This window comes from Seriola aureovittata, chromosome 14 (assembly GCF_021018895.1).
Source record: "Seriola aureovittata isolate HTS-2021-v1 ecotype China chromosome 14, ASM2101889v1, whole genome shotgun sequence".
Lineage (NCBI taxonomy): Eukaryota > Metazoa > Chordata > Actinopteri > Carangiformes > Carangidae > Seriola > Seriola aureovittata.
Window position 1 is genome coordinate 14,309,329 of NC_079377.1, and position 21,253 is coordinate 14,330,581.

The 21,253-nt window shown below is 41.1% G+C and overlaps 4 protein-coding genes across 4 annotated transcripts; 1 reads left to right on the plus strand and 3 right to left on the minus strand.

The window, feature by feature from the left end:
- Positions 1-1,531: 1,531 nt before the first annotated feature.
- scdb (stearoyl-CoA desaturase b) lies at positions 1,532-9,470 on the minus strand. The gene is made up of 6 exons (XM_056395593.1): positions 9,267-9,470; positions 7,518-7,770; positions 6,522-6,652; positions 5,917-6,122; positions 4,403-4,635; positions 1,532-3,126 (listed from the first exon to the last, which is right to left on the minus strand). The coding sequence occupies exons 2-6, from the start codon at positions 7,750-7,752 to the stop codon at positions 2,927-2,929; spliced, it is 1,005 nt and encodes a 334-aa protein (XP_056251568.1). The 5' UTR covers positions 7,753-7,770; positions 9,267-9,470; the 3' UTR covers positions 1,532-2,926.
- A 781-nt stretch (positions 9,471-10,251) lies between these two features.
- trmt2b (tRNA methyltransferase 2 homolog B) lies at positions 10,252-12,772 on the minus strand. Its single transcript, XM_056396195.1, has 2 exons — positions 11,803-12,772; positions 10,252-11,377 (listed from the first exon to the last, which is right to left on the minus strand). The coding sequence occupies exons 1-2, from the start codon at positions 12,655-12,657 to the stop codon at positions 10,757-10,759; spliced, it is 1,476 nt and encodes a 491-aa protein (XP_056252170.1). The 5' UTR covers positions 12,658-12,772; the 3' UTR covers positions 10,252-10,756.
- Positions 12,773-12,841: 69 nt separating this feature from the next.
- Positions 12,842-18,762, plus strand: dnajb12a (DnaJ heat shock protein family (Hsp40) member B12a). The gene is made up of 9 exons (XM_056396196.1): positions 12,842-12,999; positions 14,048-14,225; positions 14,999-15,144; positions 15,240-15,410; positions 16,185-16,264; positions 16,372-16,481; positions 16,578-16,750; positions 17,310-17,452; positions 18,126-18,762. Exons 1-8 carry the CDS (start codon positions 12,867-12,869, stop codon positions 17,429-17,431), a joined length of 1,113 nt encoding a protein of 370 aa, XP_056252171.1. The 5' UTR covers positions 12,842-12,866; the 3' UTR covers positions 17,432-17,452; positions 18,126-18,762.
- Positions 18,763-19,253: 491 nt separating this feature from the next.
- LOC130181477 (DNA damage-inducible transcript 4 protein-like) lies at positions 19,254-20,860 on the minus strand. Its single transcript, XM_056395721.1, has 2 exons — positions 20,329-20,860; positions 19,254-20,063 (listed from the first exon to the last, which is right to left on the minus strand). Exons 1-2 carry the CDS (start codon positions 20,492-20,494, stop codon positions 19,564-19,566), a joined length of 666 nt encoding a protein of 221 aa, XP_056251696.1. The 5' UTR covers positions 20,495-20,860; the 3' UTR covers positions 19,254-19,563.
- Positions 20,861-21,253: the final 393 nt, after the last annotated feature.

Consider the following 21,253-nt stretch of genomic DNA (forward strand, 5'->3'; position numbering starts at 1 on the left):
TTCTGAGGGATGTTTTTGGATTAAGATTTAAAGAGGAATGCAAAGTATAAGTTGAGACCAAAGAGGGATCCATCCTGTTGTTTTAGCTTTTTTTTTTTTTTTTTATTATCATTATCTTAAATAGCTAGACTACGTGCTCTAAATGTGAGAAAAAAAAGTAGCAGCACTGGGCGGGAGGGAATTGATCAATAATAACAAAGTGGCAGCACAAGTTTGCAAGAGTCAGGCTAAAACTGTCTGACTGAGCACAGCCAAGTGTCTGAGCTCTAACCGGCAGTGTGACCACACTGAGGTGTTACATGCGTGAAGAGGATGGCCTGACAGGCAGCAGCCAATAGACAGAGGGCTGATGTCACTGTCGGGGGCCACAGAGATCAGCACTGGTGGGACCACTTACAGTACATTTGGACCGGCCACAGACTGGTGGCCGCTCTCTGTAGCAGTCTGCAGAGATTTTCTGCCAAAACCACCAACTGCAACAAACAAAAACACATTTACCACTTTCCCACAGAACAAAAGGACGATGCACTGCGTTGGCTGTGTTGACTTGCCATGAAGTGTTTCTCCAGCAGAGGGAGCAAAGTGCACAGAGCTTTCAAATGGTAAAAAAGATGTGTTGATAACAAACACTGAAGTCTTTTTATAGGGGATTCTGTTTTTTGCTCATCCGCCTCTGACCAAATCAGGCTCATATAGTGGGAGTTAGCAGAAAATTGCACAAGGGCAGTACAAGAGGCCTCACACACTGTGACGGTCCATCTGACCACCTCGCTGCCCCCATCAGGACGTACAAACATGACCACAGTGATGACTAAAAAAGAATTCAAGGGCCTCCTGTTTCTACATTTAAGTCTGCAGAAGTGGACACACAAAGCTACAAGTACTGTACTGTATCTGCCCTCTAGGAATCCTCAAGGAATGTATCTGCAAATATTTTAAATATGTACATTGGTTTCACAAGTTCAACCATCTCACAGCATTGTTAGATGGAGGTGAGACAAGTAAGCAAAGCATGAAGAGCCGCGGAAGATCCCAATCAGGACAGGCATGTAGACAAGAGGCTGTCAATTAACAAGTACAAGATATCCAAAAAGGAATGGGAGATGCTGGAGTTGCAGTGGCTCTACATACGTCAGCAGTAAGATGAAGATAATAACATCCAGAGATTATTAAACCCTGGTTGGACCAGCTCATTAGGGAATCAGTATAGAAATCCATGTTGTACAGACAGACAGACATTAGCTATCAGTAAATGTCGAATACCATTTGTCACTATGCAGCACTATGGGCAAACAGCTTTTCACATGATGAATTTAGCTCATTTTCTTTTGGACATTTCACATATGAAATACATTTTTCATATGGATCTTTATTTTCTTTGTGCCGTCACATAATATCTGAAAATACTGTACATCATAGTTTAGTTTGTCAATATAGGTTTCTTTATAGTTAGTATAATAATACTTCATTATCATTAGTGGTGTTATTAATGTTGTATCTAGAAGCCACTGATGAAGAATGTAACAAAAGGAACGATCATATTTTTTATTCAGCATACGAATAAGGAGTATTACAGAATTTCAACAAAAACAGCAAAACATACTTTGTCACAAGTAGAAAATTTGGTTTATTTACGGTACATACTGTGGGCAAAAACATTCTTTGAAAAAATGTGCCATTTTTTAAGGCATTCAAAATTCAAGAAGTTAACACTGTAAAAAATTGTTGCTCTGTAAAAGAGGAAGTGTGACAGATATTACAACAGCATCATTAATGATATTATTACAAGTCTGGATCTTGTCTTTCAGAGCAAAAGTATTTGTTTGGTTACACAAAAGTTAAATTATATTAAATCTTTTTTTCTTTTTTTCCAGGATTTGTTGAATGGTCCCTCTGTCATTATAAATAAGGGAATATAGTTTTTCAAGTTTACCTTAAAAAACAGACACCACACAACTGTGATTAGACAGAAAATTTAAGCCCTAATTTATTTCCATGACTTGCACTTTTTATTATTTTTTTTTATTTTTTTTTTTTAAACAGGTGTGCAACCCCCATAAGGCATTTGGGCAAGAGTCCTGGCGTTTGTTTCAATAATATCACACAGCACAAAAGGTAAATGCACCTCCTACACATGCCTTGTTGGCCTTATCTGAGGGAGAGGGAGAGTTTATTTCAAATGAATACAAAATAAATGCAAATAATTCTCTCTTCATATTAAGAGTGAGACATCTGGGTTCTGTGTTCCAGTCCAGAGGCTTCTACATGGGCCTTGAACACAGCAGCATCTGGTTTAGTAAGACTACTAGCTTACCAAAAATAAAGAAAACCTTAGCTTAAAACAGACAAACAAATACCAAGATTAAACTCCACTCCCTGTGGAATGAAACAAAGCACTACTGACAGAAGTTAGAGCGAAAGGCCCTCAGTCTTGCTAGTAGGAAAACCTCACTGTTACGGGTTTCAATAAAGCTTTTAAAGTGCCAAAGACTATTAATAAATAGCACATTAATAAATAAGAGATACAGTAAATTATTCTGTAATTACTGCTTTTACACACCACTCACACAGACCTGTTTGGCTGTCCTACTGCTGCCAAAAAGAGACTTAAATCCCAATTTGCCTTTTCATTGTCTTTGTGCCCGTTTGGTATTATGGTGAAAAAGCTGTGCTTGCACATGTAGCCAAGTCGCTGGCTGTGGCTAATAGTCAGTGAGGACACTTCAAAACTTATAAGAGACCCACACGATTTATGGAAAGGTCTATAACTCTGTAAAGCCAGTATTAATCTCAGGAAGAGGTTTAACTTATAATCAGAAGCTTGGTAATCACCACCCCACCACTGAAATGCTGCTATACCTGTTGCTACGTTCGGTCTTGGTTCGACACGTCGGTATCCCTTGCAGAGTTTTGTAGCTAGTGTGACTCAGCCACTTTTGTCGCTGCCGTCACCCGTTCGCTGAATGCGAGCCATGATCAACTCCTTCGACACCTTCTTGCAGTCCTTGGCTAAACCCAGGAAGCACATGAGATCTATAAAGGCAGTGGTGATATTGAACTTCCAGCCAAACTCACTGGTGGCGTAGTCAAAGGGGAATGTGTGATGGTAGTTGTGGAAACCTTCCCCTGAAAGCAGAAAGAAAAAAAATATATGAATACTTGAGAGTTTTGCAGAATGTCAACAAGTTCACAGGCATAACTTGAATGTACAGTAGATATGCATGGCAGATTGACAAACCAGCTACAGCATGTGACAGATGTTAACTGGAGACTTATTTTTGGTTCTGAAAATCTTAAAAAGCTGACTGTCACATGATGCAATTTACAAGCTACCAAAATCAGATTTGCTAAATTAGCCCATGTAATCATCATGGCGCTGTGTATTTACATGGTTTTTCCCCCCCCACAATACAGTGAAAAAAAAAAATAAATAAATAAAATTGTGGTTCATGAAAGACACAACAGCTCCAGGAGATACGACGAGATCTGCACTAACAAACATCCAATCAACATGTTTAAATCTGTAGCCCACACAGTTAATACTGCCAGTAAAGTAACAGGCGGAACTCTGTAGAAGTTGTTGGATAAATTTTGATTCCCCCCACCCAGGGCTTTTTGGGAGAAATTCTAAACTGCAGTGCAGTGTCTTCTTCCAAATTACAATGAAAAAGCATTCTGAATATGAATGACTTTTGACATCAACATCAGAAACTTTAAAATGGGAATTAAATTTAAAAATGCTTCTAAAAACAAGCAGCTACACTTTTTACTTCTCCATTTACTGTTTGTTTACTCCACCTCCTACTATGAACAAGGGAGTAACAACAAAACCAAGTAACATGACACAATAAATGAGAATTAAAAAAGGTGAAACAAACTTCAGAACAAAATTGTTTCCAGTAGCCCCCTTTGTTCTCACCATGCATTCTTATGCAATCTTTAGTTAGCTTGTGAATTTCGCTCTGTTTTGCAACCAACAATGCTCAGTGCTGTTTGCAGCATCACACCCCCGTGGTGTCAGCCACCACAAATAAAGTCTTGACTCATCAGAAACAAATCTACCAAAAATAACAACAACATCCAACTCTAAAAACAGTGGCTAAATACACAGCTTCAGTACAGACCACCTCTTAATTTAAAAGCTAAAACTGTCACAGCCGGGACAAAACAAACATCAGGATTAGCAGGCTGCCCCACTACACATGCCAGGATAAAAATCAGCTTTGAGAGAGGCCCCACTGTGGTTGACTTGACAAGACGAGCTTTCAACAAGTGATGAAAAGATAATTGAAAAATCCCTCAGGCGCACAAAGACACAAAAATGCTTATGTAGTCACAGGACAATATAGGCACATTACTGTAGGACAAATAATAGTGAATAATCAACATGACATTTCCTTACCTATGGCACTGAAAGCAACCATTGGGTTTTCCCTCGGGTTAATGGTCTTGTCATAAGGCCTGTTGCCCCATATATGTGCAGCGCTGTTGACCAGCCAGGTGGCGTTGAGCACCACAGCGTATCTCAGGAGCCCGGGGACGAAGTATGCTACAGCCAAGGATTCACCCCAGAAGTACCAGGGCACCAAGGTGGGCACGAGGAAGCAAAGGATCAAGACAGAGAGCTTGTAGTGCCTGAAAATGAAAGAACAAAGATCCACTCTCACTTAATTCAATCTGAGACTGAATCAGAGTTAGATTTACCACCTCACCACTGTTATTCATGCAACAACCAGTCAAGCTGCAGGAAATATGGTCACAATCTCCCCTTTCTGGTCCCCAGTTACAGTGCTAATAATGGCCAGAAAAGTGTTTTTGCTGAACATTATGATGTCACTGTGGAGGTTACCCTTTGACCTTTTGGATGTAGAATGTCATCATTTTATCCTGTTGAACATTGGTGGGGAATTTTGTCAAAATTAGCATATGAACTCTTTAGTTGTGGGCAAAAATGTGTTTTGCGAGGTCACAGTGAAATTGACGTTTGACCACCAAATTCTACTCAGTTCATACTTAAGTCCAAGTGAACGTTTGTGCCATGTTTGAAGCAATTCCCTCCAGGCGTTCCTGAGATATCACGTTCACAAGAGTTGGACGCACGGAGAGCAATTATCTCCAGACAATTTGCACATGAGTTCACTGTACACAGTTGGCGGGGCCTTCTGATTGGCTCGCTCTTTGCCAGTGTTAATCCCCTTTTGCCTGAGACCACAAACGAAAATCTGGGACTACTTCCAGAAAAGTAGAAACACTGCATGGGCATGCTGTGATTCAGCTCTTGAGTGAAAACAACCCTTATCAGTAGATCTGTCACTAAGTGTTGTCATGGTCACTGCGACCCAGACTACCACATCCTGTACAGCTTGAGCCTGTGGGGAAGTGGCTTTTAATGATGAGACAGAGAGCTACTAACAAACGCTGAAAGTACATTTCTATGGAACTATTCTGCATTACCAATAATCAGCGGCAACAAGTGGTTTTATTTTCAGAACTTAAACCACAAATGAGTTATTAAATATTAAAAAGGAGTGTCCACATGAAAAATCCTGGCAGTTTTTTGCACATGTTTGTGTAAGTGTTTTTAAAAAAAAAAAAATTTTTTTTTTTTTTTTTTTAAATGTATACTACCTATATGATGCCTTTCTTCAATAGGCATCATATAGGTGGTATTAATTTTGGAGCTCAATAAAAATGTCAACATAATCCAGGTGGCCAAAAAAAAAACAAAAAAAAAAAAACAAAACACCAGAAAACATTTATCTTACGCAAAGTAGCTGCCCATGATGCAAGATTATTGTGAAACAATAATGAAGTACCAGACCCTGTGAATCCAGTACATCTCAGCAATGACAGCATCTGATTACATGTGGACTCTCACTGTGTCTGACTAGTATGTTTAATGTAATGTTTGCTCACCGTCTCTGAAACATAACCACTTTATCTGCCCGCAGGTCCGCCAGCTCCAGTTTCTTTCCCTTTTCGATGACGTCAGGGTGTTTGCGAACCAGCAGCCAACCGATGTGAGCGAAGAAGAACCCCCGTGTGGCATTGTGGGGGTCTGCGTCTGTCTCTGAGTACTTGTGGTGGACACGGTGGTCCCTCGCCCACTCATATACGTCGTTCTGCTCACGCAGACACAGGCAGAGAAAGAGAGGATTACCCATAGATATGCATGGAAGTGTGAGATCATCAGATTAAGGTCAGGCATCATGTGGTAACAAAACAATAGATGCACATCACTCAGATTACATAATTTTACTGAAATCATACAGTTGTCTGAAAACCATACCTTGTCACTTTATTTTGATAGTTAATCTGATGAATATTAAAACATTAAGATAGCTGTAAGATCCCCTCCTGGCATGTTTTATGACATGTAAAACTGTATGTTTAAACTAGTGAAACTTTCACTCCCTTCAAAAGATGAATGTAAAACAGCCTTCTGGTGTCAAAAACCTGCACATACGTCAACCTGCAAGATAAAACTGATGGAATATTTACTTTCTTTTTTTCTGTGTTACCTGAAAGGCCATTGAGTTGGCGAGAGCAAGGAAGACTCGCAGGGGAAAAGAAGCCTTGTAGGATCTGTGGCTCCATAATCTGTGTGCACCAGCAGTCACACCGAGGGCACTGATGAGGTAGCACACTGCAGCTGGAAGGAAGAGAGGTGGAAAGGACAGATATCTTAGGGGAAACTGTCACACCTACACTGAGATTAATTTTACACCCCTGAGAGCGGAGTCACTGGGACACCGTGTTCTTTCCATTACACCCAGGCCTCTTTGTTCAGAGAAAAGTCATCTATGTTGGGAGATGGGACGGTGGGAGCACGCAGGTCTGCCCTCACAATTTTGTTGTTCTAAAACTGCTGAATGTGTTTCTATGTGAAGCCCAGACAAGACTACCCAGGATTTGAGAACCGGGGGCTTCTGACTGGCAAAGAGTATTCTGTTGTGGTGCCACACAGCTCACAATGGGATGTCTATGGGAATGGTGATTGTGCTTTGTCTTCCCCAGTGAAATAATATGCAGCTCAGCATTGCAAAGAGAGGGGAAAATTATGCAGTGCCAGAGTGGAAACAAAGTTGAGACTGTTCAGGAATTTGAGTCATGCCTCAATAGTCTATATAAACATATATCTATAGGCCACAAATACTAATTATTCAGCAAACAGTATGGCTACTACCACTGAAATTCAAATACTTATGATTTGGGACAGTCCAACAAGTCCAAATAGTTCACAATCAGCCACAGGTTTGAGCTCATAAAGTAGGGACAAAATAGATCTGGAGGCTTATACAAGCATGGATGTGTGTAACAAATTACAAGACTAGAGTGACTCATTCTCCATTATTCCCACTGGCATGACCCCTCAGGCTGCATGTACAGTAGTTAGCAACGATCACACAACATCAGCACATTCTGTTCTCTGACTGTGGCATTTGCAAGCAGGAAAAAAACCAACCAACTGCCGCAGGGACCCTGCCTGCCACACAGTGTTTACCAAAAATACTTACTCCATGCAAGAGTTAAAGCCGATGCGCAGGGAATGACAATCAGTCCATAAAGCGCGCCGGTATGTAGGAGGGTCATCAGTATGATATTTCTCCACACCAGCATCCTCGGCGGTTTGGGACCTTCTTTCTCTTTATAAGTGTCGTCAAAAACATCCTCCACCGTCGATGTTTCTGGCATGGCATCGCCATTCTGTTGCTTGCCGGCGCGATGACTCCTGGTTTCCGTTTCGGTCATTTTGCTGTGAGGGGGTTTCTGTAACAGCAGTGCGCAGCAGGGAAAAAAAAAAAAAAAAAAAAAAAAAAAGAGGAGAAGTTGCTCAGTTGAATGCGCACGGCGGGATGCAGAGAGAGAGAGAGAGAGAGAGAGGGGGAGAGAGAGGGAGGGAGGGGGAGAGAGAGAGAGAGAGAGAGAGAGATACGGCGGCTGGCTGCGTAGTACATGCAGCAGTTCGCGGTTTAACACTACAGCTGAAGCGTCGTGATCGAAATAGTGTCAAAGACATACCAGTCTTGTTCTAATGGCATATCGAGCTGGTTGATCATTCCACATGCCTGTAAGCTCTTAATGTCTTACTGTTTCTAAACAGTACACAGTAGTAGTTATACAACTTCCCACTATACTGATTCTTATCGTCATGTCCCATGGTCATGATGTGACGCTGTAGTGTGTCGCTTATGTTTGACTAGATACAACATTTCACCACCAACACTTGTTATAATGTCACTTGCTGATTCTCAGTGGTCAAGGCTAGATTACCAACTGGGCTAGCGGGGCATCTGTCCAGGGCCAGCAGATCCTCTGGCCCCTCACTCCATATCATTTGGTTCTCATAATGTAATCAGCTGCAACTTCATTAGAAATTTGCATCACTATGTGACCACTTCTTTGTCCTCCATCTTGTAGAGGGACCCAAAGTCTACTTTTAAGATCTTAACTGTTTTAGATTTTTTTTTTTTTTTTTTTATTGTATTTGTTGAAAAGTGTTAAATTGCTTCCATTCATTTCTGTCAGTAGTAATTTACACACAGAAATCCGACCGTTGTAAGGCTGCAAGCCACAATTATTTTCCATACTATTTTTTTTCTTTAATAAGCAATCAGTTAGCCTATAAAATGTCAGAAAAGAGATTAAATGCCTTTTATTATTCCCTGAAACATTAAGTTGGCATATTCAAACAGCTTTTATTGACCAACCAACAGTCAAAAAAAAAAAACCTAAAGCTGTTGAATTTACTATCATATAAAATGTGGAAAACTAGACAATATCAATCTATGAGAAGCTGGTACTGGTGATCTTTTTGGCGTTTTTGCTTAGGAAAAAAATGCAAACTATGTCATAAAGATTGTTGCTACTTCATTTCCTGTCCCTGGTTGGTTTCTGTGTGCTTGAGGAAATAATGAAACTACTACTACTTTAGGGTTCAATAGGGGCCCAACTGATTTTTTTTCACCAAGGCCCGCTAGGCGGTTAATCCGGCCATGTTAGCATCCACAGGTACTGTGCAAAACAGTGATGCATGTAGCATGTAGGCTAACTACCTCACAGCAGCTGTACACTAACACACGCAGCACGACTCGACATTAATCGGTATGTGGCAGCGGCAGAGCAGTTTTTCATGTGCCATACACCGGCGGAACAGCAGGGACGCCACTTTATAATTCGTATACGACACTCGGCGTCTCTCTAAAAATGTCCATTCAGATTCTTTTGATTTGAAACAGCTGCTTACCATGGCTGAGCCTACTCACCGTGTGCTCTCCGACCGCGTTTCCTTACAGAGGAAGCTACCAAAGCTGCAGGGGATCCGGGTGCATGTGAGCTGTAGATAAAGATGAAAAAAGAAGGAAAGACGCGGCGTGCCGATCCCCGGTTTCTGGAGTCCTCTTAATGCCTCTTCCGATGCCGTTTTAAAGCAGCTGGTCGATGGGGAAATTGATGCCACCGTCTCTGAATGCCCCATTGGCTGTTTCCTTAACTGATGTTTACCGCCCTCCCTTTTTTTTCAAACATCAGAAAGTCTGATCTGAATGCGACTCTTAATCTGATGAAACATTGCAGAAGATAGTAAACACACAGGTCACCTCTCATGACATCATGATGTCATACGGCACTGACGGTCTCAGTCTAACATGAGGCTGTCAAGATATTTGCATTCATATGACTGTGCCCTTTACCCTGACTGACATGAAACTCATCTCCAAACAAGTGCAGACAATGTGGAGTTCAAATCCAAATCTGCTGTTCTACAGTCTTCAATTACCAATTTCAAGACAAGTCTAGTCTGGCATGGTTGTGAACAGCTGCCAAATTATCCCAACTGTGCTCAGTTAGAGTGCAACATTCCAGTAGATTACATTAAAATTATTTTCCTCAAATGTTGAAACCAGCAACCACAATAGGTGGGAGTTTATGTGAAACTTTTTTGTTATGATGTGATGGCTAAATATAACAATTTTGATTTCACTGTCTCAAGCACATGATACCACAGATATGTACCGCTGACTGATATGAACCCCAGCACAGTTGTTGGCAGTTGTTGTGGGGATAAAAAAGTTAATTTCCCTGTTTCACTGCTTCTGGCAAAACCTTGATGATCTTGTGCATAAAGCATGATCATCCCATTACTTCACTCAGGAGATAAAACAACATCCGATCTTTGACCCATGTCACAATATATGACCCCACATAAACGATGGTAACCTCTCAGTAACAAAACTGTACCACTCATACTGTACAAAGATTATTTTATGACCTTTAGTGAACTGGAATGAATGGGATGACTCTACACAGAGGTTGTGCAACAGCTGTTTTAGGGCCAATGTTTCAGAGAATGATGGAGCCAAAGAAGTTGTAATGGCACCACCTACTGCACAAGTACGGCTACTGCAGGGCAGACAAAGAAGTAGGGCAACAGGGGATGGGTACAATAAAATGACCAAGCTTAAAGTGTACAAAGACTGTGTAGCAGACTTTATAGACCAAATGATTAATCAAAAAAAAAAAAAAAATAGACAGACAATAAAAATAATAATTTGTTGCAGCGTTACCACAGAGGAGGTGTAATCATGAAACTAAGTGAAAACATCTGTGTGGGTGTAAGATTATTGTAGGTGGTTACAATCATTTCCATTATCATCTAACATATGTACATCATTATTCAACTTTGTTGCTTAGTTTTCCTAAGCAACTAGCATTGTTGGTGATGGGTTAAAGCAAACTTCTAAACACAAAACATCTGCTACCTCTCAAAAAGTAGCACCAGTTCACAGTGAGGAGTATGTGGGAACATGTCCACAGGCACAGCCAGCGTTGGAGAGAATGCCTCTCCTGAGAGTTTTTTCGGCAGGTCGGGTTCACAACAAAGTTGTCTGAAGTTTCTCATAGCCTCTCCATCTGGTTTACAGGAAACATAGACCAGTCGGCGGATAGAAGGTTGGTTTCGTAAAGCTCGGACCACTCTGTAGTGCAGGCCAGCCCGAGCAGGGTTTACCACAGCTGTAAGGCCTCCAGCTGCAGAGCTCAGCTGAGACATGAGGCCAGGAAGCACCACCTCTGCCTTCCCAGGGATAAACTCGCAATTCAGTACATTGTTGAGTGCTGCATTGTGTCTTGCATCTTCCACTGCTTGTTCTATGAGCTCTATACCAATAATTCTGTCCACTCTGGGGGATATAGTAATGCCAATAGCACCAGTCCCGCAGCACACATCTAGAAGAGTACCACCGACTCTTGCTTGTCCATCACCTTTCTCAGCGTTTGGGACACAAAGGTCTCTCACTGTACCATAGAGCACCTCAGCAGCAGCCTGGTTCACCTGGAAAAAAGCATCAGCAGAGATGCGGAACTTGAAGCCCAGGACCTGTGAGTGACAAAACAACTTAGGGACAGACACTGAAAGACAAACATAATGTAGGCATACATGGATTTTGCGCTACCTGCTCTTCTCTGTCTATTATCATCATAAATTCAACACTTATAGGGACAATCAACAATTTTACATTAAGAAGTCATGTGAAACAGACTGAAATGGGCATGTCAGTACTGCTGACATTTTACAATCTAAATTACCCCATTTTTTTCTGTATATCAGATGATATAAGCTACAAAAAAAATGTCATATTGTTCCAGTTTATTTTTAACTGCTGATAATTGACTGATTTTGATGAACTTGACTTTGTTCCAATCTCAATTTCTAGGATTAGGAAGTACAATGCCAAAATGTCATGGCTGTATGGTACGCTATGTGAAGTCCTTTAGAGATTCTCTGTAATTTTGCCCCATTACCTCCTCGTATATATGTGGCTGACCATGCAGGAGCTGGTAGGGGGATTCCTCATGACTGCAGCGAGTCATGCTGCTCTCCTGGAAGAACAGTGAGTCCAACTGACAAACTGATCCAGGACCCCGTATGAAGTAATCCACCAGGTCAGCCTTATGGATGGCCACCTCATCTGGGGTTAGTGTCTGTGGATGAAAGTACACTATAGCCATGGTGTGGCCCTCTGTGTTGGTCCTCACTGTGACCTCTCTCCAGTGACCCCCAGTGTGGAACAGCAGGCAGGGCTCCAGGGAAGAGAGGCGGATGAAGTCCTGATAGCATCTGGCCACCAGTTTGTGCTTCTCCGGCATGTTGAGCAGGTGGTCTCCGTTGATGCAGACAATGTTTCTTCCCTTGCCAGTGCCCACGTAAAATCCAACTGTCTTTGGATTTCCATCTACTCCTTTGTTGACAGAAAACGTAGACTTGTTGCGGTAGCCATCCCTAACTGGGGATGGCAGAATAGGAAGGACAGGGAAGCTGAGTTTACCTTTCACAGGTGATGAGAATTGTGATTGGTAGTCACCTGCAAGATGATCAGAGAGCTGAGACAGTATCCTTTCCTGATGATTTTGCTTGAGCTCAAGTTGCTCATCATAGCTCAGCCTACACAGAGGGGTTACTGCATCAACTAGCCTTTCCTCCCATGGCAGATGATCAGTCCAGGCAGGTTTCTTGTGACTTTTTCCCCCCCGTTTCTTGGACGGTGGTTTCCCAATAGTGTCATTAGTTGAAAACAACAGACAGGTTTTCCTAAAAGAATCCAAAATATTGCGTTTGACAAACAGGACTGACCTACTGCATGTAGTTGCCAGAGCCATTTAGACTGCCAAAGAAGTGGCTAAAAATGTATAATTAACCGCAATGACTTTAAATATCAGAGTTTAAAGCGTGTTTTTCAGTCTGGTGTTAATGGAGCGCACGCTGAAGGTTCAATTCAACTGTTATGACGTATAATTAATAAGTCAGCCGTCGTCGCTACGTCATCTCCGTGCGTCCCGGGGCAAGTAAACATTTCCGCTGTATCGCGATGGACTCAAACAAGGACGAAGCGGAGCGGTGCATTAAAATAGCCCTAAATGCGATCAGCAGCGACCAGCCAAACAAAGCCAGGAAGTTTCTGGAGAAGGCACAGCGCCTGTTTCCGACAGACCAAGCCAAAAGTACGTCGAATAAACCTCTGTTTCGTCGGTGGTTGTATGTGTAACGGTGGGCCATCGCTGTGAAACCCAATCAGCTAACGTTAGCATAACCATGTTAACGTTACACCAGCTGCTCCTAGCTTACACTGGTACTTGTAGTCTTTTCCGCCTGCAGCCGCAATCTGTCTGATATATTTGGTTACCCATTGTCTTAAATTTGTGCTTATTTATTCGCAGTTAGCATTTAAATTCTCTTCGTTCTTTTTAGCCGTTGCAGTGCTAACCGTTAGCTCACCGTGCTAGTGAATTAACTGACTGGTAATTATTTTTGCGGTTGGCATCCTGGTATAATATTGCCCCAGATGTGTGTTCGTATTACTTGGCTTACAGTCAGATACAGACAATCGTGGAACAGAAAATTGTCTCCGATTCCCTTTGGTATCGCCCTAAATATGATAAGCGCATCAAAAGCCATTCAACTCTGTTCACATGCAAAGTGGTTAAAGTATTACATAAATGTCTCAGATCAGAGTGAAGCTATATTGAGTCTTTCAAACTATCCCTCGCACCGTGTGAGGTTTAAAGTTACCCAGAGGAATTTGTTTAGGTTAGGTTGTTAATGGTTTAAATCAACCCACACAAACTGAAGAAAATGAGTAATGTTTTACATATATGATTGCAAGGCTTTGGCAATGCAAAGGTTTTGAGTAAATGTGAGAGATTCTTTTGTGTAAAATATTGGATAAAATTTAATATCTACCAGTGGGTCTACTGGCAAGTAAGATGGATGGAGAAAACAATTGCAGCACTTGATGGAATTAGCCCTTCTCTTAGTGAAAGTGACAACTCTTATCAAATGGAGGGTCAGTTAATGAAGACAGCTGTGTTGCAGATTATTTGGATTTAGTATCTATGGAGCAAGCAGCATCCGTCATTTTTTGGAAACATGCCTTCAAATGGCTTTAAGATAGGTATCATGAACCAAGTCATCACCATTGTCTATTTGCTTTTTTGTTATATCTTAAATCTGGGGGAAAAAAATAATAATATGGCCTCACTTTCTTTACAGACTTACTGGAGTCGTTAGCACAGAATGGAAAGCCTCCAGAGGAGAATGGCAATCCTGTGAATGGAGATGGACCCTCTATGAGGCACCGCAGCCACAGAGACGAGACTGAGGGGTCTGCACAGGCGGCCACAGACTCGGCCAAATCCTACACCGCAGAGCAGCTGGATGCTGTCAGAAAGTCAGTGCACATGTGGATCTGTCGTTAGTGTCAGTAGAGCTGGGCGATGCTGACAAAATTAAATCTCACTGTGTGTTTACTGTGACAGTCCATTAGTCACACAGGTGATCTACAGAAAATTTATCGACAAATCAAGTAAAAACACAGAGCATGGTCAAGGGGTTGGGGATGTGAAATATTATATTTATATTATTGTGTTGACCAATCAGCGTCAAGCACAGATTGTTCATGGCACTCAGCTGGAACAGTCAGATAACTTCATTTTAGTTCTGCTTTTATCATAAAAGAAAATGCTTCGTTTGTGGTTTGATTATATGAAAACTACAATCCACTGTGATGTTTTAGACAGTAAATGTAGTTGAATGTATTGTATATCATTTTTGTAGAAGGCATTAAAGCCCGATTAAAATCAGTCTAGACAGTGTAAAAATGTTTTTGATCAGAGTATTTGAAAATTGCAAAATCATGTGCACAAGATCCATCCAGATTAGTATTTTTTCTTTTTGCTGACCGTTCACTGTGAGACTGCCCCTGTCCACTGTCTATAGAGAATAGACAACATTCTCAGAAATAAGTTAAAGGTGCAGATGAATTATGTGGTTAGCTCATACATTTAGAAGTGTCTGTTGATGTCATTACTTATATCCGTGGTATCCGTGCGTTGAGGTTCCATTGTTTTAGTTGGTTTGTTTTTTCCGCAATCTGCTAACCATCTCTGGTGGGTGTTTTTTTTGTTGTTGTTGTTGGTTTTGTTTTGTTTTTTTTTACTGCAGGATTAAGAGCTGTAAAGATTACTACCAAATTCTGGGAGTTGAAAAGGCCGCCTCTGAGGAGGATCTTAAAAAGGCTTACAGAAAACTGGCTCTGAAATTTCACCCAGATAAAAATCACGCACCTGGAGCCACAGAGGCATTTAAAGGTAAATTAAATGTATTCTCCACTGCTTTTCTATGGAGAATATGTAAATGTAAGTTAACTACATGCAAGCATATTTTTCGTGTGTGTGTCTTTCAGCTATTGGTAATGCCTATGCTGTTCTGAGTAATGCTGAGAAACGAAGGCAGTATGACCAGTATGGAGAGGAAAGATCACACCCAACCAGACACAGACACCATCGTGATTTTGAAGCAGACATCTCACCAGAGGACCTCTTCAACATGTTCTTTGGTGGAGGCTTCCCGTCAAGTAAGTAGAGACCAGATGATGAATGAAGTCTCAGTCAGGAAGCTGTACTAATGCAGCACTATGGAGGCTCAAGAGTATTTCGTTTTTCATGTTTGGAATAACGTGTGCATGGCTGATTAAACCACTTGATATGACAGCAAGCCACACAAAGCCACCAGTTCGCCATCAGCAGCCTTTAGAGCTTGTTTCACCTTTACTGGTAGTTTTTGCACTTCGTCTGGAACTGCTGGTTTTACTCAGCCCTTATCAGTGATCATTCTCAGGTCGGGTCTGAGAGAGCTGTCTGACTGGCTGTTCAGCCTTGTGAATCTCCTTCCTTTTCAGTCACGCGTTTTCTTTTCTACTTGCACAAGCAAAAAGCCACGGGCTGATGCTAAGCACAAGTTCATAGTGCCGTCATCTTATCGTTAACATCTTATGAGCATATGACAAGACTGTTTTATCAGATTCACAGCAGCATGCAAATGGTTTGCTGTTTGTTTTGTTTGCCTTTCTGTGATGTTCACTGGAGTGAAAATACAGACTCTTGTTATTTCTTCTGTAATGACTACATCAGTTCTGCTGCTGTATAATGTCATAAATACTCTCTACTCTAGACCAGCCTAGTTAAAAATCGCCTGTAAACATTCTTCCTAAATACTCGAGTCCCTCTGGTTGACGATGTGATATTTAGTGAGTTCAGTAACTGATTGGACTGAAAACCTGCGTTCGCTTAGAGTCACAGCGCTGCTGAGTGCCACATCTTATTTTTTTTTAATCTAAAATTCTTTTTAGGTAACGTACATGTTTACAGGAATGGAAGAATGCACTTTGCACATCATAATAGGCAAGAACGACGAGAACAACAGAGAGATGTAAGTCCTGTCTGTAACACTTGAATACTAATACACTTGAATTTTGTACCAGCTGATGTATCGTCTGTAATAAACAATAATCAAATGTATTTTTTCTTTTTGGACAGGGAGGTCTGGCTCTGTTTGTCCAGCTGATGCCCATCTTAATCCTCATCATTGTTTCTGCTCTCAGCCAGATGATGGTCACCCAGCCTCCCTACAGCCTTAGCTACCGCCCGTAAGTGGTTCAAACAACGTGGAGATCTTACTGGGTTTGTGTGAAAATGTCTCGATATCTGTCTCACTTTGTTGTTATACATTCTCTATGCATCAGGTCAGCTGGACATATTCACAAAAGGCATACATCCAACCTGAAGGTGCCTTTCTATGTGGGAGACCGTTTCAACGAAGAATATTCAGGGAATAACCTGAAGAATGTTGAGAGAAGTGTAGAACAGGACTACATCTCCAACCTCAGAAACAACTGTTGGAAAGAGAAGCAGCAGAGTAAGTTTTACAGTAGGGCTGCTCATAACAATCTTAATTAGCAATTAATCACATGGTTATTTTCCTGTTTAACCACTCAATTATTTGGTCTGTAAAATGACAGAAAAACTGCACACCAGGTGTACATATTTCAGTTGTTTGTTTTCTTTGGCCAGCGTTCGCAAACCCAAAGCATTCTATTTTATTATCATAAAAGATCTAGGAAACCAGCAAATATTTACATTTGTAAGGCTTTAAAAGTTACATAAACAATAAATCTATTATAGACTTTGTTGCAGATTCCTTTTCTATTGATTGATTAATTATTGAACCAAAACATTTAATTTGCTTTAGTTTACAGTACTGCAACTGCACAGTACGCCACCTGGATTTCAGCTGGTTTTCTTTTCTTAGTTTGGTGTGTTCTTATTTCCTTTTTGAAATGCAGTGCTAACACTTTTTGAATCGATTCCAACAGCTTCCAAAGGAATAATGTAAAGCTTGGATTGTGTGCCTTAATGTTCATAGAGTAGTTGACTGAACCCTAGTGTGCTGACCTACTCTCCTCTTGTACTTTCAGAGGAAGGCTTACTGTATCGCGCCCGTTACTTTGGGGATTCTGAGTTATACCAAAGGGCACAGAGAATGGGCACGCCCAGCTGCTCCAGACTATCTGAGATTCAGGTTATATTGGATGGATAGAAACCACTTGCACATATATGGGTAAGTTGCACAAACATCACATTACATCACACACACTTTTCAGAGCATGTTTTTGGATAGATTGCCAACCTTCCAGGCTGCCGTTGCCATTCGTTTTAATCCATTACAGCGCACATTTAGTCAGCTTTATTTTTGTCTGTTCAACTGACATCTCAAGAGTCAGATGTCGAGGTTTCCCATACGCATTTTACTGCACCAAGAGCATTCAAAACTTGCCCGCATAACCATGTGATGACAGAACGTTGCCCAATAAAAAGGCATCAGTAAAGGCCACTAATGGGTCAATGTGATAGATTATCTATATCGAGCAAGGGTCAAGTCTCTGCAAGTTGGGTTTTATACCATTCTGCAATGAACAAAAACATATGGCTGTCTGGAAGGAAGGAAATATATTTTAAAAATATGCAACAAAAAAATTATTTGAAGTGTGAATGTTTTGATTGTAGTAGTTAATTGGCTAGAACATGCAAAATTGTGTATAATTAATTGTTTTCTGCAGTTGTTCCACTGATACTGAGTATTGCACAAGTGACAATAAGTAATAAATGATTTATGTAGATGTTTTCATGAATTTTTTTTTGTTGTATGCACATGTGAAGGAATCTAGTAAAAGTTTGTCCCATGAAAAGTAATTGCTGCACAACTGTCACTGATTCTTTTTTTTTTTCCTTAGGTTCATCGGTACTTGAATCTAATTAGAAGAAATCGGTCGGAGCCCAATCAAATTGGAGCATATTTCTGCAGCAAACCAAGAGAATCAAAAATGCCTTACGCGCAGTGGGCAGCAGACCTCATCAGGGAACCTCTCTGCAACTCGGTGTAGATTGACTTCCTGTAGAACTGTGAGAAGCTTTGAGTTGACTGCTGACATTTTCTTACTCTAGTGTCTTCAAGTGGGTGGGAGTCCGCAGGGCATCACGGTGGAAAGTAAGAGCATATTTGAACGGTTACAAAGCTGCTAAGATTAGCTTTCTCTGTCCCAGTTTTTTTTTTTTTTTTTTTTTTTTTTGTTTTCCTTAAATATTTTGAGAAACCTCATGGCCTTCTCATAGACAGATGTCTGAGCCACTCACAAGGAAAGTGTGTAATTTTTATAGTTCTTACCAATGTAAATATTCATTTTACTTTTAACAGTGCAGGGTTTATTGAAGTTAATATCATATACTATAATGTTATTATGTGGATTCGCTTGTAGTCTGTTGGATCATAAGTATTGAAAATGATTGCACAAATAAAAGTAAACCATATTTATTAAATTAACATGCTAAAATTGTATAGAAGTTTCTCTGAATTAAATTTGTCCAATGATTGATGGATGCATATTTTTTTTCTTTTAAAACACAGAGGCACACACACACACACACACACACACACACACACACACACACACACACACACACACACACACACACACACACACACACTATCTCTCTCTCTCTCATGTGCTTTTATAACAAGTTGATCCATGTGTCCATAATCCATAATGCCTGCTTCCCCCTCAGTGCAGTGCACAAAGAAAATGGATGAGCTGCTCACAGCTGAAAAGCATTAAAATAAATTGTGGGTGGTGGTGAGACGGCTCCAGAGAGATAAATATTAACTTTTCAAAAAAACTGATATTCCAAAGTTGCAGTGAGATTGACATTGCATGTATTGTTGCATTTTTTATTTGTAGCAAATGGTATGTTCATTTATTTTGAATATGCTAACTGCTAAAAGAGTATGCTACGATAATTCGGATGTAGTACATGCTGTATATGGGTATGGAAATGGGACATAGAAAGTTAGAAGAAAACCATGATGAAATATAATAGAAAATAATTTATTTTTATGTTATTCAAGTAGTTCAAAATACAAGACACAAGTTTCAGATGATAATGTTTGACTATCAAATACATAAGCCATTCCCGTAAGGGTTTGACTTTACATTCATAGGAAACAAACTGATCCATGTTCAAACATGGGTCTTCATTGTTGAGTCACCTGTTACAAGGTGAGTAGCTGCCATGAGACTGGTTCCAGCGAAACCTTGTTATTGCCATTTGACGTGTTACTTCTTCTCACAGTGCACATGAATTTTATTCAGATTATGAGGGGAGAGGAGTGCTTGGTCAGCAGCACTCCTCAATCAGCAGCTCCCCTGAACAGTACAGTTTCCTTTTAATAGCCCTGAAGCTCGTGCTCAGCCTCTGAGCGTGTCGGTGCCCCGGAGATGCTGCAGACGTCTGTGGAGACTTGAAGAGCTTCTGAACCTTTGGCCACAATCCATTTAACTCAAACCTCAACACCAGGGTCACATGGAAGGTTGGGACCAAGGTGGCATCCACTGCTATTTGGTCCACAGTACAGAGAGAGCCCTGTTCTCCCCTGTCTACACACAAGTCGATGAGTGCGCCCCTGAGGCCGCAGGGCTCACACACAGCCAGGTGGAGCAACTCCTGGCTGATACTGTGCAGCAGACAGTCTGGTAAAATGAGTTTGGAGCAGCCCAGGATGTGGGACGCGTTGTTGAGACTTTGTGTGATGGTTGCTACAAGTTCTGCAGCTAAGGTTTCCTCCAGGGGATCACAGAATAAATCTGACTCTGACAGGGACATGTCTGCCACAGATCCTAGAACAAAAGAATACATATTGAGTCTTGTTTGGTGGTGCAGTATTCACCCTAAACTTTTGATTCTGTTTTCTGATTAAAAATAGGTGCAGGTTATCAGTAACAGTAAATCTCTTTTAACCCCTTTGTACTTTGTGGATTCATTTTCTTTCTTTTTCCGTGTTCAAGTAAACAAAACAACAACAACAAAAAATACTAAAATGTTATTCGGCAACCGAAACAAGAGACAATGGGGTTTGCTCAGACAAAAGCCAGCAACACTCACCAGTTTCACTCCTGCAGCACCGATCTGCTGTGACCCTCTGATTGATCCCCTTCAGCTCAGTCAGCCTATGCAGCAGGCTGCCCCAGGACAGCCGCTTTGAACCCCTGTCCTCTGCTGGGGAGGGAGGAAAGCTGCCGTCCAGGGACTGATTGCAAGAAAAAGACATATTCTACAAACCAACAGAAAAGGATTGTAAAATAAAATAAAAAAAATAAAGAATAAAAAAGAAGTGCAGTGGTATCCTCAAACAGCGAGTGCCCCCACCTCCAGAGCCAGACCAGCTGGAAAACACACGATAACAATGGAACAAAGCATTAAATACCCAAGCCAGAACACCCCGCCCACTGCCTTTGTCAACCAATGAGGTTTCAGATCACGTCCTCAGCTCTCTACCCTGCCTGGTAACATTTCTGGTCCCTTTGATGAAGCAAAGGCCAGGACCCCCACCCCAGACCTCGCAGTTGCCTGACCCCCAGCCAAACTTAAACACAAGTTTTTGTTTTTCTAAAATAATTTGACCCTTAGATATTAAGTTAAACAGTCAAACCGACAGGCCGATAAACCGTCGGTTAAAACGACAAAAAGACAACAACCACCCTCCCACTTTCTGGAGAAATGAGACACGATGAAAGCTGTGGAAAAACTCATTCCTGTGAATGGCTGTAGGGCCCGACACGTATCGCACGTAGGCCTCGTGTGTTTTTCATTAGATGATCAGAAATGCTGAGCATGCATTGTGGACCTTTTTTAAACCAATGCATCCAAATTAGGATTCTGTTTATAAATGCTTATAACAGTGTGTGTTTATGATCCTGGCAGAAACTCAGCTCCAGATGCTATCATGGACTATAATTGTGATCATACTTAAACACAGGTTATCATATAATTGTAGTCATCCACCTTCAAAATAAAATTAAAAAAATGA